Source organism: Hippocampus guttulatus, chromosome 1, assembly GCF_054856545.1.
Source record: "Hippocampus guttulatus isolate MCC_2025c chromosome 1, RoL_Hgut_1.0, whole genome shotgun sequence".
Lineage (NCBI taxonomy): Eukaryota > Metazoa > Chordata > Actinopteri > Syngnathiformes > Syngnathidae > Hippocampus > Hippocampus guttulatus.
Window position 1 is genome coordinate 17,069,889 of NC_141261.1, and position 17,012 is coordinate 17,086,900.

General features: G+C 42.0%; 1 protein-coding gene across 7 annotated transcripts in view; it reads right to left on the reverse strand.

Moving 5' to 3' along the window:
* Positions 1 to 615: 615 nt before the first annotated feature.
* The window catches only part of anks1aa (ankyrin repeat and sterile alpha motif domain containing 1Aa), a 56,842-nt gene continuing 40,445 nt past the window's right edge, over positions 616 to 17,012 (reverse strand). For 2 of the 7 annotated variants that reach the window (XM_086115215.1, XM_086115170.1), the window contains 13 exons: positions 16,498 to 16,554; positions 15,485 to 15,554; positions 12,321 to 12,433; positions 9,021 to 9,119; positions 8,780 to 8,926; positions 8,565 to 8,672; positions 7,201 to 7,371; positions 6,980 to 7,117; positions 6,818 to 6,889; positions 6,625 to 6,711; positions 5,903 to 6,040; positions 4,658 to 4,840; positions 616 to 2,773 (listed from right to left, as the gene is read on the reverse strand). In XM_086115215.1, the coding sequence (XP_085971341.1) occupies positions 2,657 to 2,773; positions 4,658 to 4,840; positions 5,903 to 6,040; positions 6,625 to 6,711; positions 6,818 to 6,889; positions 6,980 to 7,117; positions 7,201 to 7,371; positions 8,565 to 8,672; positions 8,780 to 8,926; positions 9,021 to 9,119; positions 12,321 to 12,433; positions 15,485 to 15,554; positions 16,498 to 16,554 (1,500 nt within the window). In that variant the 3' untranslated portion in view covers positions 616 to 2,656. The remainder of the gene's footprint in view (positions 2,774 to 4,657; positions 4,841 to 5,902; positions 6,041 to 6,624; positions 6,712 to 6,817; positions 6,890 to 6,979; positions 7,118 to 7,200; positions 7,372 to 8,564; positions 8,673 to 8,779; positions 8,927 to 9,020; positions 9,120 to 12,320; positions 12,434 to 15,484; positions 15,555 to 16,497; positions 16,555 to 17,012) is intronic. The other 5 variants (XM_086115223.1, XM_086115206.1, XM_086115196.1 and 2 more) reach the window with 4 other exon arrangements.

The window sequence follows — 17,012 nt, forward strand, 5'->3', positions numbered from 1 at the left end:
AATTTGACGGCATCAAACAAAGGGCTGTTTCTTAATATTCGGAGGACAGTGCTACACCACCTTCAGTGTTGATTTTAAAATATTGAATGGTGGGTGTAATTCTAGATTTAGGGTGCCTTAAGGTTAATTCCAATCGGTTGGTGCAAGTGAAAAACCAGTTTTACCAAGTTCCGTTTCTGTCAATGGTGTGCTTAACTGCCGTTTTGTTTTTTTATTTTTTTTCTTCCCCCAATCGATTCATTTTCTAATTCGCTCATCCTCTTAAGGGTCGTGGGCATGCTAGAGCATATCCCAGCTGTCTTTGGGTAGTCGGCGGAGTGCACCCTGAACTAGGTGCCAGCCAATCGGAGTGCACACATAGACGAACAACCATCCGCGCTCACATTTACACCTAGGGACATTTTAGGGTGTTCCATCTGGATATTATATAATAGTTAAACCAAACAAATAATTTCAGCAAAATTTCTCATTAGTTTCTTTTTTTTTCATTCTCTAATTCATTAAACCATTGGTTGTCTCTGCCCCTGACTCTAATAATATAAAATAAATCCCAGGCCGATTCAACATCATCATAAAAATGACTATTATGAATGAAAACAAACAAGGACAAATATCTCAAACTGCGCAATTTATTAATTGAACAATTATGAAAATAATCATTAAAAAAACGGGAAGCCCAAGATTATTTACAATCTTTTTTTTTCTGAAGTGAGGTTCCTCGTGTTCCCTCAGCCTCACGCAGGGTGTTTACCACGATATGTGTAACTTTATAAGACATAGTCCTTTTAATCTCTTTTGACATAAGTCAAAAATTACATACATACATACTGTACATACATACATACATACTGTATAGAGATCTATAAAAGCAAAAATCATTCAAGTATCAAAATAAAGACCACTAGTTTCATGTAGAATATGTTTTGCATCAAATTTGTCCCAAAATATTTATTCTTCGCCTCAGTGGCGTGCAAAGGCAAAATGGGACCATGCTGATGGCTGAAGGGGCCCTCATTAACGAGTTCAAGACAGTGTACCATAAATTTAATCCCACTGGTCTGACGACGTACCAAACGAGTGTACAGTGCTCAACATAAACGAGTACAGTCACTTTGAAAAGAAAGCTTTTTATGCATTTCTCAGTGAACACAAGAAATACGGATATGACTCACCTGTGGCTGATTTCTTGGATGCGCTTATCTATGTAGTGCACTGTCAAGCGCACCCAAGCTGATATAGATATTATTGTATATTCATCAGCTGGCCAGCAAGTACAGTACCATGAACAGTGAGAAAAGTATTCTCCCTAATTTATTTTTGCACTGCAGCAAACAAAACAAAAAAAAGTCAAAGAAGTACCATCCTGCATGGCAGGTTTGGTGAATAATCACACAGGATTAATTGGACAAAGGAGCACGGAGACAAAGTAAGTTGCTGCATGAGGACAACTGTCCTATGAAATCAAAATACATGGCAACAAGGTCAAATGCCAAAGCTGCACCCGGTTACATATCGAGAAAACGGTCTTTGTAGTGTTACCTCTGGTAAATTTAGTTTGGTTAAAATAAAGAAACCACTCCGTACAAGATTGCTGACCACATTTACACATGTTGAGGATGAGATGATAAAGGACAAATTAAATGATGACTTACTTTTTGTATCTTAAAAACACTCACACACAAACACACAAGATACTCCTCACTTTTAGGAGATCATACACGCCCTCTGTACGTTATGAGACATCTCCGATGGGCAGGAAGTGAAACTGAAGTGAAGGACGCTGTGATGTCGGACCAACAACCCCCGCTCTCCAGACTGGTGGTGGTTCGGGAATACTCCTTTCTCCCCCCAAAAAACATAACATCCTACCCATCATTCAAAAGGGTTGTCCTTGAATACTGGCTGGCAGCCATGTTTAGCTACAGGGAAGATGACACATGCACACAGTTAAAATTTAGTAAAACTAACTGGACTAAAAGACATTAACAGAGTGATGTAGCCCCCCCTTTCCCATTTTCAAATAAGGCCAAAACACGGGAAGATACACTTGACTTAGGGCGTATGTAAAAGTGCTTCAATGCTAAGCTACATGACCATATCACAGTGTTTTGGGATGTTTCCCTCCTTTGGATTTCAATTAACTGCTGAAAGTAAAGCAGACAGAATAGTTCAAGCCCAGTGATACATTAAAAAAATAATAATAATAATAACAGGACTGCGGCATCCATGTGCAAGATGTGTGCAGCCTCTCAGCTGTGGGAAAGCGATGGGTGTCAGGAGTGAAAAGCCTCAGAGCGGCCGTCCCCTAGCAGAGCAGGAAAAGTACCGGGAAAATAAACGTCTTATCGCCAAGAGTCAATAGTGAGATTCATGACTGGGGCTTGGAGGGAACAGGGTGACGGTGTCTTGTAGCGAGTTCAAGGAGCATACAAGGTAAACAGAGGCAACGAGCAGTGAAGGTGATTGGCAGGCTGGCAGTGTAAATAATACCAGCTGGAAGAGGAATTATAACATCAGACTGCTACAAGTGTTCAAGGAATGATTGGGAGGGTCGATGGAGTTGCAGTGAAAGGCACACAAAGGGCAATGGGAAGGAGAAAAATTGAGACCAGGCGCAAGATCAGATGTCAGGAAGAGGGGAGGGTGGGGGGTCCACTCAGAATATGGTGGTCTCATACTTAGTGCTGATTGTACGGTTTGGTTCATTGGGATCCACGAGCCATGTGGCGCCGCTCTGTGACTGGGAATCTCCCTCCTGTTCCAAAAGGGCGCCCTAGAAACACAAATTAGATGACAATACACATTTATCCTACTCTTTACAGAATGGGTTTATTGAGACTCTGATTCCGGAAATATATTTATCCCCGCAGGGCAAATGTTGACCTGACTCCAACATGTGAGAACAGGCGCTGCTCAAATCTGATCAATTCTAGTCAGGAGACTAAACTGCGGCAGCCAAAAGTAACACTGTCACTAAAGTGTCACTTATACATCCACAAAAAAATAATAAACTTACTGTAAAAAGAGTCACAAAAACAGAGACAATTATGTAGTCGCTAAGTGGGGAAGGGCATAAAAACAATGCCATGAGAAGCTGAAGGCAACATCACGTGAACTGGAGGAAGGAAGATTCATGCCGGCGTACAAGTTGCGACGTTAACTCAACAGAGAAGGAGAGTCATAGCCAACAGGGAAGGAGAGGCAAAAATGATAATATGAAAGTCATGGCAAAAATGTGAGAAGCATGCAACACTGACTGCTGAACACCACATGATGCCTTTTAGCTCGCTAATTCAGCCCCAGTCGAAAATGTGTCCCTGAAGTGTACTTTGCTCATCCATATTCAGCAGCACACACTCAGTCATGGTGTAATGCTCACTGTGGGCTAACATCAACATGGTCAAATGAGGATGATTAGATTAGCTTGGAGGCCTGCATCTAGCATGTTGCGTTTTGCTTTGAACACCCCGTCTGGGGATAGCGGCAGTAGCAAGATGTGATGTGGGAGGATAATGTGAAGTAGAAATGGTCAACCGACGATTATGATTCTGGTGACTCAATCGTTGCAGCACGTCGGTGTCCTGGTTAGCACCTTTTCCTTGGTTCAAAGACCAACTCAGGCCTTTCGTTCATGCACGTGATGTTAATTGAAGTCTTTCAAATACGACATTCATCAAGGAGGAGACTCTGTGCTTGGTGGTTGTGCCTTCTCGGCAGCATGGGTATACCAGCACTGTTTTTGACTGGGAGGAATGTCGGCGCCATTTGACTGTCGTTGCTGGACAGTCCCGGGGCGCTTGTGTCTTGCGCCTGGAATGGGCAGCATTTTTCACAGCCCCGCTTTGTTCAGCGGAGAGATCGGTGCTGTTGAACGGTCTGCGGCTGGATGGATGTAAGGCTTGAGGAGCCGACGATGAGAAGAAAGGAGCGTTCGCGCGGAGCGCCGATGTGGATTTGGAACTGGGAGTCGCGGCTTGGAGTTTGAAGCGGATTACGTGGGACAGGAGAAGTGAACTAATCTCTTTTCGTCAATGGACGCTACAACTTCGTATTTGCTTTCGAAACTTAGCTTGTAGCAGACGTGTGCACATTTTTAACATGATGTCTCTGACCCACTGGTGAAAGGACACTTTGATCCTCTCCTCTTTCATCTATAACTGCTTCAGACAACAAAGTGTATGCAGAAAAGTGGTGAAGATTGCACGACTGTCTGTGTCCTATGTGTTGTGTTATGTTATTTTTGTTATTTTGACTTCAAAATGGCGCCGCGAGAGTGGCTGCCTTTCCAGCAGCTCCTATATTTTGTTGTTCTACTTCCTTTCATAACTTTGCTGCTGTGAATTGGGAATTTCTCCATTGCGAGACTAATAAAGGCTTTCTTATCTTATTTCTTATCTTAAATCGTCCTTGGATGAGTGTCAGTGGTTGTTGGTCTATAAGTGACATTTGATCAGGCGGTGACCAGCATTCGTTGGTTACGACGACTCCAGTCAGGACAAGCGGTTCGGGGAATGATTGAATCAAGCAATGTTAAAAATGTCTCCTGTGTCTTCTCATAGGATGCTTTTCAAAATGGAAGACGCCAAATAATGGAATCTTGAATCCTGTGTTACTTAAATTCTTCTTCTGTGTTTTCTACACTAAAATTTTGACTCACCCCTGACTTCCGAACACTTCCTCGTGGTTTGGGCACAGGTCGGCTGGACTTGGTCTCGATGAGCTCTGAAGCAGCGCCCGCTGGTAGGGTCTGCTGCTGTTTGGTCCTCTGAGCCTGCAGAGCCAGCTGATAGGCCACCTCAAATGCTTGACCCAGTGTCAGGATGATCTCATAGGTAAGGTTCTAAGAGAGCGTGATCACAAAGGGTGCAGGTTTACGTTCTGTGAATGAAACATGTCCGAAAATATTTCATTTTTTGCCTTAACTGTCTCCACGGCAAAACTATGGTTTGAGAAGACATTTTGCATGCATTAAGTCAATAGCTAAGGGGTTGTTTGCCGCTTCTCTTGCTGACGCAACTTCAGTTTGTGTTGTACTGATAACAGAATTGTATTATTCTTTCAAATGTATTAAGCACAAGGCTCAAAATAATTTATTTTGCTTTGCGGAGCAATTTGACGAATCAATGACTTAATTTGAGGAGCAATGTTCTAATATAGAGGAAAGGGTTTTTTTTTAAACAATAAAATTACAATATAAGAAACTAACAACTGGTTTCCTTTTTTATATTTTTTTATTTCTTGAATTCACATCATGTACCGCAGCGAATTATTTTCTTTCTAGAAACATTTTAAGAGGGGCAATTTCAAACACAAATATAAATTTGAGTTTCAACTTTGGATTTATAAACAGAATTTTGAGAACAGTTTTTGGCAGACTTCAAAAATCCAAATTGAAATTCTGGACTCTATTGTAAAAAAACAACAGTATTGACACTTTTTACTTTGATCCTCTCCTCTTTCATCTATAGCTGCTTCAGACAACAAAGTGTATGCAGAAAAGTGGTGAAGATTGCGTAGTAGGTGATGTAAGCAACACGCCTGCATCCAGCCTAGCATAGCTATTAGGGGCTGTGTCCGTTGTTGATTCTCAATCCTGCTCTTCAATGTGTTTTGTTGAGGCACAAAATGTATATTTTGCCTCATGAACTGCGATGTAGAATGGCTTATTTTGATCCCTGAAGCACAGTATGTTGTGCTCTGACCGGAGTGACTGAGAAAAGGGCTCATTTTTTCAGATTTTCAAATCCTTGACGGCAGCCCTGCCCATAAACAATAAAGAAGGGGGATCCATGCAAAAAAAAAACAAAAAAAAAAACCACACAACCGGGGTTCTCCATTTCCTTTCGCAGTATTTTGATAATATTATGATCACAATGCTAAAAGAAGTGCCAGTTGTCATTACCACATCGACAGTGCTGAACACGTGGCAGTAGTGATGGCTGGTCTGCAAGTCCTTGGTGATGTAGGCAAATGTGCACAAGTCTTCCGGGTCCTGGGCTGCACATGAAATGTTACGGATCTCATGCTCTGCGATGATATTCTGCAAGATGACGAGAAAGAGGTTAGCTCAAACTCTCTAATGTCTTCTGAGTTTCTACTTATATGAATATATTGTCATTCTATTTTGTAAATGTGAAACACTGTTGCACAGCAGCTGCAACTGATAACAAAAGACACTGCTTCCATTTTTATTTTGAGGGGGGGGGCACTTTGGGAGCAGGATAGAAGGTGGAAAATACATTCAAAAAAGCATCGATGTCATGAATCAATTTGCATATATTTAGGCCTGGAGGTTACACTACAGCTTGAACATACTCCAAAGACTCAAGCCACTGGTCGGTTAACAGGTAGTTTTGGCACCAAAATGAGGAGTGAAGCTGGAACCAGTAGGTGTCAGTAGAAGACCACAACACCCCCCCCCCCCTCATAACAGCAGAGTTCACCACCACTATTTTATTGTGTGTCTCGAGTTGCACTGAATAAAACTACTTGAATATTTGTGCTAAGTATGCTACTATCCAACAAAGCACTGAAATCTACAGTTACTCACCAAAAGGACGACCCTGACCCAAGCTTCAAATTTACTTTTCAGATGAAGTAGCATAACCAATTAGCATAACTGACCTTGTTGGCTGCATCAATGAACTTCACGCCTTTGTATGTAATCGAGAGGACAATGGTGGGGACTTTTCTCATTTGCTCTGTTGACCTCTGGAAGAAATAGCCAAATACACAAAGTGATAAGAACACACGGTTGGGCTAAAATGTAGAACATGTTACCTCTTGCACTCAGATCACATTATATCATCGTACTGACCCGCATTTTGGCACAGGCATCCTGGGTGGACTCAGTGCCCCGTAGCTCCTTGATAAGCATGGAACCCAAGTACTGTAAAGAAGCCCCGATCTGATTGTGGTTTGACATGTTCACCAAACAGTCAAAGCCAGTCACTTTGCTGGCAGAAAGATCGTAACTCACGCTGGCTTCATAAGCGCAGGATTCAAAGATGAGCTTCTCTGGCTGATGATGCCAGCTCTGGACTGGAGCATATGGCGCTGCCAGACTAGGTGGGCGAAGAATCAGACGGGATTCCCGGTGCCGCTCCTCTTGCCTTTCCTGGAGAGCAACAGCAAGACCTCTGGCAGGTGCTTTTTACTAACATAGATACCTCTGGAAGAGGAAGTTGCTGACAAACGCACATGTGATCTGCGACGTTCATTGCGATGCCTTTGGGTGACGTCATAGTTGTTATCTGGCACTCTCTTCCTCACTGGTTCCCCGGTGGGAAGCAGAGGATCCATGGACTGACACGTGGAGGACTCCATCTGACCAAGTGATAACGAGGACTGGGATGCTGGGAGGTCTTGGCACTGCAGACAATCACATATAGTTCGTTGATGATCAACGTAAATATGGTAAAATCCTGTGTATTATATGCTCCCGTGTATAATACCTTCCTGCAAAATCTAACTAAAAAAGGTGTTTTTTTTTCTTTGTACCTTTGTATAATACGGGACCCTGATTTGCTGCTGTCCATTATTATCATCTGGTCACATTTGAGCAGATGTATATCTTTCATATTCCCATAACACAGTCTCACTTTCCTCTATAAAATAAGATGGTTGAAAAATGTCCTCTTTTTCAGTATTAGTCAAGGTTCTCCCTTTTACTTCTCCTGGTTTGAAGAGACTGCCAGGGGGGTCGGTGGGGACAGTAAGATAAATCCTTTGTTGAGTGTTGCTTTGTTGAGGGGTTGTAATGAGCCTGTCAAGCTAAGTACTGACATATACGAGCTCATAAACGCACCACTTGTTTGTAAAGTGACATCACAATGACTGTAGTGATGTCATCGGCTAAAAACAGCACATTTGAGTTAGCCTGGTTTGTTACGAAGTCAACAGCAACTGTATCGGGCTGTCAAGCATCCAAGTGCGCAGAGTCATTTGTGTCAAACAAAGTGCCTTTGAAAAGTAATTTGACAGCGCGCCCCAGCGCTGCTAGCCACTTGGGCGTCCGGCGCTGAGCGCTGGCAACAGGCGCGGTAAATCCCCAAAATGTCTGCATAATTAAGTCATATTTTGCAGTGACCTTAATCAGCGATTGAATGTTTTTTCAGGATGCCATTGTGTCGCAGCAAGTAGCCATAATTTCTGATGGCAATGCCTCAGGGTCTGGAAAACAAGTCAAGTCAGCCATTACACTGCAAAATGTTTCAAATGAAAACAAATTGAAAATAAAAGCTGACTTAGGCATTGATGTCTGTACATTATTTGCCTGGGCATGGTTTATTTTGAAGATGGCATCCTACTATGTTGGCGGCGTGACGCATTGCATGAAATATTGTTGCTACAATCCTAGGTACTGTCTAACACTGGTAAACATCATAAGCTGAAAAATGTTTGCGTTATATTAACACCTGTGTATACTACTCCCCCTCGATTGTGGAACATGGGGGGGGGGGGGGTGCACATCCTACACACGGCAATTTACCACAATCAAACCAGCCAAGCATGGTTGAACTGAACAGATTATAGTGCTCTTGTACACAAAAGGTTGCACTCACCCTGATCTGAGACAACCGCGGTGGCTTAATGGGAGGTTCTTCATAAGGCCTCTCTGCTAATGATGCAGTAATTCGCTTCCTGTGACCAAGCAGTGTAATCTTGAGGACCTGGATTCAAGAGAGCAGAGAGAAACATCCAGAATCAGAAGTCCCAATTTCCACAAACCCGCATTGACACCCCTCACAATCCATGTTCATCAGGCTTAATTACGCACATTGACAATTTCCAGTTCCCAAAGGTTCTTGACACAGTCCAGAGAGCGGTAACCACTGGCCAGGAAGTTATGGAGGTACTCATTCAGGCCCAGATTCTCCAACCAGGAGGAGAGGGAACTGCTGCCGTCACAGCCCAGTGCTTTCACCTGCAAGAAGCAAGTCATTCCACCACAGTCACTAATATGAATCGAAGCGAGACTGGCACTTCTGTCTCTGCAGGCAACTGAATGTGGTTTATACCTTGGGTAGGGAACGTGCTGCATGCAGGATCTTCTTTCTGTGGCCTGGGTCTGAGATCCCAATCTCTCGCAAGTCCTGCTCCTCCATTACATTACTCCCCTGGAATGCCACAGAAAGAAAAGTACGACGTTGCTACAAGTAAATGTACTTTTATTGAGTTGTGTATTTTGTTTTTGCAAAATGAACTGCAAGCCTGTGGGAATCAAGATGTGATGAATGGAACCGCACTGACTCCAAAAGCAATTTGCAATAAAATATCTGCATATATTGCATCATCGGACAAAGCCTGAGGTGCATTTATAAATTGAATCATGCAAATGGCTTTTCTCTGTCAGGGATTACATCAGGATGTTGCTGTCTGCAGGTTGGGTTTTCTTTTTTTTTTTAACCAAAAGTATACGGTGACTTTTGCAGTGAGATTTATGTATTTCTTATCAATGATTGATATTTAGCTGATGGTACAATAATGTCATTGTTAAATGTTTTGTAAAGTGCTTTGTTACTGCTGCAGCTGTTGTGAACGCGCTATATAAATAAAGATGTATTGTATTACATTGTAATTGATGTCCTATGACAATGCTCAATGCAGACAATGTTTGTGTAAAGGTTGAGTAAAAGTTGTCCTTAAAATTGGTGACTTAGAGTAGTGATTCCCAACCAGTGTGCCCTGAGAGCTCCAACGGTATGCCGCGGGAAATTACAACATTTTACTTCATTGATGAGAAAATTATTTATTCATAACAAATAAAGTAGCTTTTTCCATTTATCAATGCCAGCAACCTATAGTGACAGAAAGAACAAATGAAAAATCGAATCGAACTGACTTATTTATGCTCTTTTTGTGAACATTTTGTTTGGTGGAGTCTTGTGCGATTTTTCAAACTTCAAAAATGTGCCTTGGCTCAATTAAGGTTGTGAATCACTGACTGATAGCATCCTGCCAGAGCTCTAAATGTAGTAATGTAAAACCCTGGATGTATTGACCGCTACTTTCAGCCAATCAAAACAAGAGCCTGCACTGCAGGGTTAGCATTGATCACGACTAAACGTGACCCTTGGAGAAAAAAATGTCAATTCCTTCCTGAGTAAGATGCTCAAACTCCTTTCTGTCACGCAATGGCTGTAAAATGCGGGTGTGTATCATGAGAACAGTCAAAGAGACATTAGAGCGCAGCGAGCGGCTGACAGTGTTAAATGATCTATCTCTGGTGACACACACTGTACACCTCTGAGACCATGTGCCACATTGATGGATAGCACAAAAAGGAAAGGCATTGTAAATCAATGACACAGAGCATGCTCATGTGTCATTTGGTGTTGACGAGCGTGTGGGGTCGATTTAAACGACCTTATATTTAAGGGTCTTAATGTGATAATAAAGCATCAAACATCCAGAAAGCCTGGTTGAATAAACCCCACACCCCGTATGTTTTAACGGTGAGGAAAATGTATCAATAATTGAAATAAAATTTATTAGTCTACAGCAGGGCCCACCAACACGGTATACGTGGCCTCCCAAGGATCTCAAAGACTAGCCCGTGGGCCTGTTCTCAAAATAGCTCACCACTGATGGAACATTGTGATTTTCGAGGAATGTTGTAAAAGTGATCGTTTGAAGACGTGAAACATTTATTTGAAGACGTGAAACAGTCATTTCCAAGCAATAAGGTACTTTCTCTCTCCAACAGTGGGAACCAACCAATAGAATCTGCATGTGCCCAAACATGACGGTAAGTAGGGCCTTATGTCAACGCTAGATTTAGGTGGGCATTTATTCTTAAGTGCCAATAAATAGTGTGGCATTGCTTTTTAACAAGGCCTTTCACTGTGTCCCTGCCTTCGCAAAAACACGTCTGAGGAAAGAGGCTGTGGTCTGAGCAGAGACTGCAATGATCTCACTGGAAGAAGATTGGGGGTGGGGGTGGGGTGGGGGGAGGCATGAATTAGGAATCTTGCTGCACACTGACAGCAACAATCCGTTTTTAAACCATTGTAGATTTTTTTTGTAGGTAATTTTAAGATCATTCAAGTGAGTTTTTGCTACTTGACTAATCAGATCCTTTGATGGGAGCCCTGAGTGTGGTTTTGAAGTACCCAGAAAGTAAAAAAAGGGCGTAACATCTTGTACCCTGCCATAGCAGCCACTGTATCAGAGCTAGACAGCATTTTTTACTCTAGACAGAGTAAAAAATCCTTTTATGAAGACAAATGTTCTCTGTGCAGAAAACAATCAGGTAGTTTAAATCCTTAAGTCTGTGTTGTAGAGGTATACTGTATATTAGATGAATACTGATCGTGTTGAGTGAGTAAAAAAGCAAAACAATTATGGTTAGACGGCCAATAATAAAAAAAATGTGTTCACTCAATTCATCCGTCCATACAAAAGGCTTATCCTGACGAGGATCGCGGGCGTGCTTGACCATATCCCAGCCGATTTCGGGCGGTAAGCACTGAACACCCTGAACCGATTGCCAGCCAATCGCAGGGCCTCCCTCAAATCATTCAACCCCAATGTGACAATTTAAGCAACTATATCTCTTGATTACTTCGGCTTACTTTCTAAATCATCAACAATCCATGAGTATTGAAATGTATGTTTTAATCTACAGATTCCAACAGGGAATTAGTGCTGGGGAGCATTAAAAACATTAAACGAAGAGTAACTTTGAAGTATTGCTTGCTGTTAATAACAGTAAAGGGAGGAAGACGGAATTCAAAAGGAAAGAGGATTAAAAAGAAATGAATGCAAATCTTAATGTACACATCAGAGTGAAAGTAGACAACTAAAGCACACAACCTTCACATCCTTCCCCAACCCTGACCGCCACTCTTCGAGTAAGTATGACATTTTGATTTACAGCAGAAATAGTGTGTCAGTTATTATTTATATAGCGTGTGCTGCGCTAACACAAATCCATTCCATTGAAAAAGTGTTTTGATGAAACTGATCCAAGTCGATTGCACAGGTTACTCCATAACTTTCACTCATATTTGATGTTTTCAATGCTCTGCCTGCCAGCTACCCCATTAAGCATTTTCTTTCTCTGTCACTGTCAAAATTCATGTCACTTAATTGAGATCACTCACTGAACAGAATCCTCTCTGAGTCATCAAATTCATATAACAGACAAGATAATGACCTATGCAGCCGCAAGAAAATGATACAGGACAGCATTGTTACAGGGACTCAGTTTGAACTTGAAGCGAATGAACGGCAATGTAATTGTGTTGACAGGGTGCCAGGGCCCAAAAAAAAAGTTCAATATGAAATGAGACTTTACAAGGACAACAGGCACTCACCATGTAGTGAAGGTCATCGAAACCGTTGAGGAGCAGCTTGCTTTCGTACTGAGGCAAACCCACCAGCTCCAGCCAGTCTCCAACAGGCTGCTGCAGCAGTCGGACAGAGGCACCTGTCGATAGTGGGACACGCCTCAGGAGCGAGAAACCATTCAGCCGGTAACAACGGCATATTGAGGATGAGATGTGACATAACCACATCATCTTTGACCAGCACTTCCGAGCACACCGGCAACAGGATGATGAAAGAGACAGTGTCCGCTGCGGGCAGGGGGCCAGCTCCTGTGGGGCGGCGGCGACTGAACCACAGTTTCCAAAGACGCACCCAAGTACTTCCGTTCTCATGGGCAAAGACGATTGTGAACTTGCTGAGATCTTTTTGACTACCATTGAATTAGTCGTTGCTATGATACAGATTTTGGGACATGATAAAAAAAAAATTCAGGTCCTAAATTTTTGGTTCGTCAATGGGGAAGGTTCAGGAGCAGGAGAAACTGCCAATAATGCTCATTCATGACTGACAAAGATCAACCTTGCTCACCTTAAAACCCGTCACTCATCACAGAGTGGCGATCACATTAGGTAGTGAAATCTTAGCCTACCACCTGGATGAGGTTGGACAGATTAGGACATATTAGCCTTCAATGAGATTACAGTATGTCAGTCATCCTCCTATGAACAGATTGAAATTTTGGGTACCTTAAGTATTAAATGGAAAAAGTCACATTTACGGCTTAAATTTGTCCTTCCTCCTTGTATAAATCCAAGCCCGCTCGTGATAATACTTGAACGTCATCAAATAAATCCATCAATGCAAATGCTCAGAAACAAACACGACTTATCCAGTCAAAGGTAGAATTAGTCACTTGGACATCAGTAAAAGCAGGAAATACGAATGCAATCTCATGGGAGAGAATTTGCTAATTCAGCAAATTTACACCAGACTCCACCCGTCTCTGCTCAGCTAATGGAACTGATGTTGAGGTAGCGTCTGTCTTCTTTCCTAGTGGCTGCATGTGATGTCTCCCTTCCCTCCAGATCAACTCTCTCTCTCTCTCTCTCTCTCTTTCTCTCTCACTCACTCCTTGAATGTTACTCTTCCAATCTTAGCCTTGCTTCTTAAAGCCTGCAGGTGGTGATGTTTGTGTCGATGGGAGCAACCACATCCTTTAGAGACCCCGGACACCCTCATTATTATTAAGTTTGACTTCTTCTCATTCTGGGCTATTTCAAACAACACCCTTTTCACCCTGACAGAAATCACTTGATCTGGCATGGGGCCAATCAAACACCAGAGTTCCCCAGGCAAATCTAAAGGGGCGCAAACCTGGTCAAAATCCCACTGAGAGCACCTTCTGCTCTGGTAAAAGCTCGGATATTCAGATAGAAGCTTGAGACTTGAGCACACAGCAGAGCGAAGAGAGAAGGTGAGCAAGAGAGAGACGTGGCGCCGACTGACTGACTGCAGTGCTCTCATCTTTCCTCGAGCCTACAAAGAAAGATGAGCTCATCCCCTGACATACGTAATGGTTAATATTTAAACAGCTCACTCCTGGATGTGGCATAACAAACAGGAGGTCTAGAATGACATACTGGTAATAGGCTGGAGAGTACAGTATTTGTTTTGTCAATATACCGTATTTTCCGTACTATAAGGTGCACCTTCAATGAATGGCCTATTTTAACTGTTTTCATATAAAGGGGGGACTGCATCATAAGGCGCAGAGAATAGAAGAGCTCATTCGCCCCTACACACCTGCCCGGCGCCTCAGGTCTGCGGACCAGACATTATTAGAAGTACCAAGAACTAATCAAGCCTTTTCCGTTGCTGGTCCCTCTCTCTAGAATCGATGCCCATCTTTAAAACCCACCTTAAAACTCACTTGTATTCATTGGCGTTTGACTCAGCATGACTCAGATTTGATCTTAGTTTTACTGTTTGGTGCCTTCTACCATCTTCGTTACTGATTTATTGCTTTATTGTTGTATATATGTTAGTTGCTCCATGTACAGCCCTTTGTATGCAGCGATGGCTGTTTGAAAGTGCTCTATAAATACAGTTGAGTTGAGAAGCCACAATCGTGGCTGCAGTTGCGTTATGCATCCACTAGATCAGTGGTTCTTAGCCTAGGTTCGATCGAAGCCTAGGGGTTCGGTGAATCAGTCTCAGGGGTTCGACGGAGCCTCTGCCATGGAAGTTAAGACACACCCGACTCAACATCTCAATTAATTATGATATGCCCGCTTGGCCATTACTGGCTGGTTCATTTTGTGCACAATTAAAAAACGTATACTTTATACTTATACTAATTGTATTTACTTTTTTCGGTTTTTAATAAATGTTTTTATGTCTTGAATTTGTAAAAAAAAATAAAAATAAATCTGATTTGTATGATTCACTAATGAAGAGTTCGGTGAATGTGCATATGAACTGGTTGCGTTCGGAACCTCAAACAAGGTTAAGAACCACTGCACTAAATAGAGCTACGCAAAATGGAATACAATACAATACAGCTTTATTTATACAGAGCTTTCACAACCACCGCAGCTGTAACAAGGCTATTTATAGAACATGAAAAGTACTACGTCCAAGAAATCAAAATATTGATCCATATATAAGGTGCATCGGATTATAAGGCGCACTTTCGACTTTTGAGAAAATTGAATGCTTTTAGGTGCGCCATATAGTGTGTAAAATAGGGTAATTTGTAGGGAGAGCTCTGGCAGACCTGATGAATCTGTAAACCGCAGGATTGCTATCCTCTTCCTAAAGTAATGTCAACTTTACTGCCAATTACCTGCGTTTGAATTATTTGCATACAGTGGTACCTTTACATTTTTCAAGATACAAGCCATTGCTTTGTTTTTTTTTTTGTCTCAAGTTGCGAGCGAAAATTTCACTTTGAGCTCCACTCACTCCACTACTACATGGCGCCAGCGAATTTTACGCCATACGAAAATTGAATGTACAGCTCAACTGTACTTCTCTTCTTTGTACCAACAAAACTTGTAGAGATGCACTCAGATTTATTCATCTACCAATGCAAATTAAATGTATTTTCAAAATATACAACCATTGAAAGAAAATTGTAATCTTACAAACAGCTGCAACAGGTTTGAATAATTGTTGAGGTCACTCCGTTGGAGTCATGGTTGTACTGTACCTGGTGTAGCGTATTGCTGATCTCTGGAAAAGTCAATGCCAGCACCAATTAGCGTCATGATCTTCTCTATCTGAGGACACAAGCGCAAGAGAGACATCAGTACCTGGAGGATCTATCGCTGTTTTCTCCTCCACCATCCACCAGAAATATCAACAAGATGCCCACATGCCTAAAAAAACCCAAAAACAAGTAAATAAATAAAGGGATTTTAAAAATAAATAAATAAAAGAGCCTCTGGATTTTGGGTGAGAAGACTGCTTTTATCACCTTGACTGTGGTGTTCTTTCGGCTGAGAAGATGCTGCGTGTCCATTGTAGGACTCATAATAATGACGTTATTTTAAAAAGGCACAGATGTTCTCAAAACAGGAAAAAAAATAGCAGAAAAGAGGACCAGCATAAGCCCTTGCAGTGTGTCCATGCATCGCTACACGATGCATGTGAAATCTTCCAGTCGTCAAGCACGATCACGATCCAACGGTGCTAAGAGCTTCAGTAAGTGATACTTGTTTACGATTTAATAAATAAGCAACTATTTTGAGACCCCCGCCCACCCTGTTTCCTCTCCTTTGCTCCTCTGTTAAAAGAGAGCGAACTGTGTAAACTTTTGTAAAAACAGAAGGCTTTCAGACAAAACAGACAGCTTTCTGATTTGGAAATCACTCAGTCACATCAAATAGATTACGATAAATATTCCAAAAGAAATCACTAAAATACACAATGGAATTTTCTCAATCTTTCACGACACTGTTAAATTGCATATAGAATAACTTACAATTTGTACTTGATGTAGATCTTCTAATGCTTCGTAAAGTCATTTGGAAAGTCCAGAGGAGGAAAGGGAAAGATGTAATGCAAAATATTGTAGGAAAATAAAATCAATTATCGTAATTCCAAACACATCCATGAATAAGTCAAAGAAACCGATCAAAGTCCCACAAAATGATTCCTCTGCAGAAGACAGGACCAAATACCAAGAGGACCATAAAATATTAAAAAGGATCGCCATCTTACGCTGTCATAGGAATTAGATCCTGGTGGTTTTGTGCTGGGAGAAGACATCAGTTTCTGCTGAGAGAGAATCCACACTGTTTTTTTATCCTTCCCATACATACCTACACTCAGGTGTACCAAGTCTTAACAACAATCCTTTCCGCAGATGGCGTGAATAAAACCGTACATATAGAACATTGTGCAAAAAAAAAAAAGCCCTTGAACTTCATAAGGGAATGTTGGGGGGGGGGGCAACAGAAAGGAGAGGCAAAGGCGGCCAATGTGTTTTTGTGCTGCACTAAGACTTAAAATGACAGAGGGGTGCATTGGGGGAAAGTCTGCCTATGAACAAGGACATACAATGGGTGGGGGCAAAAGTCACTGGTGAGGTAGAGGTCAACAGCTGAAAAGCCCGCCGTGGCAAGGGAAGGCGAGCTTGGGATTAAAGAGAAAGAAACACATTCATCAAGCTTTTCGCAGTAGGACTGCTGTTAGGATGACTGCACAGCATAATTTAGCTGCTACTTTATTGCTTA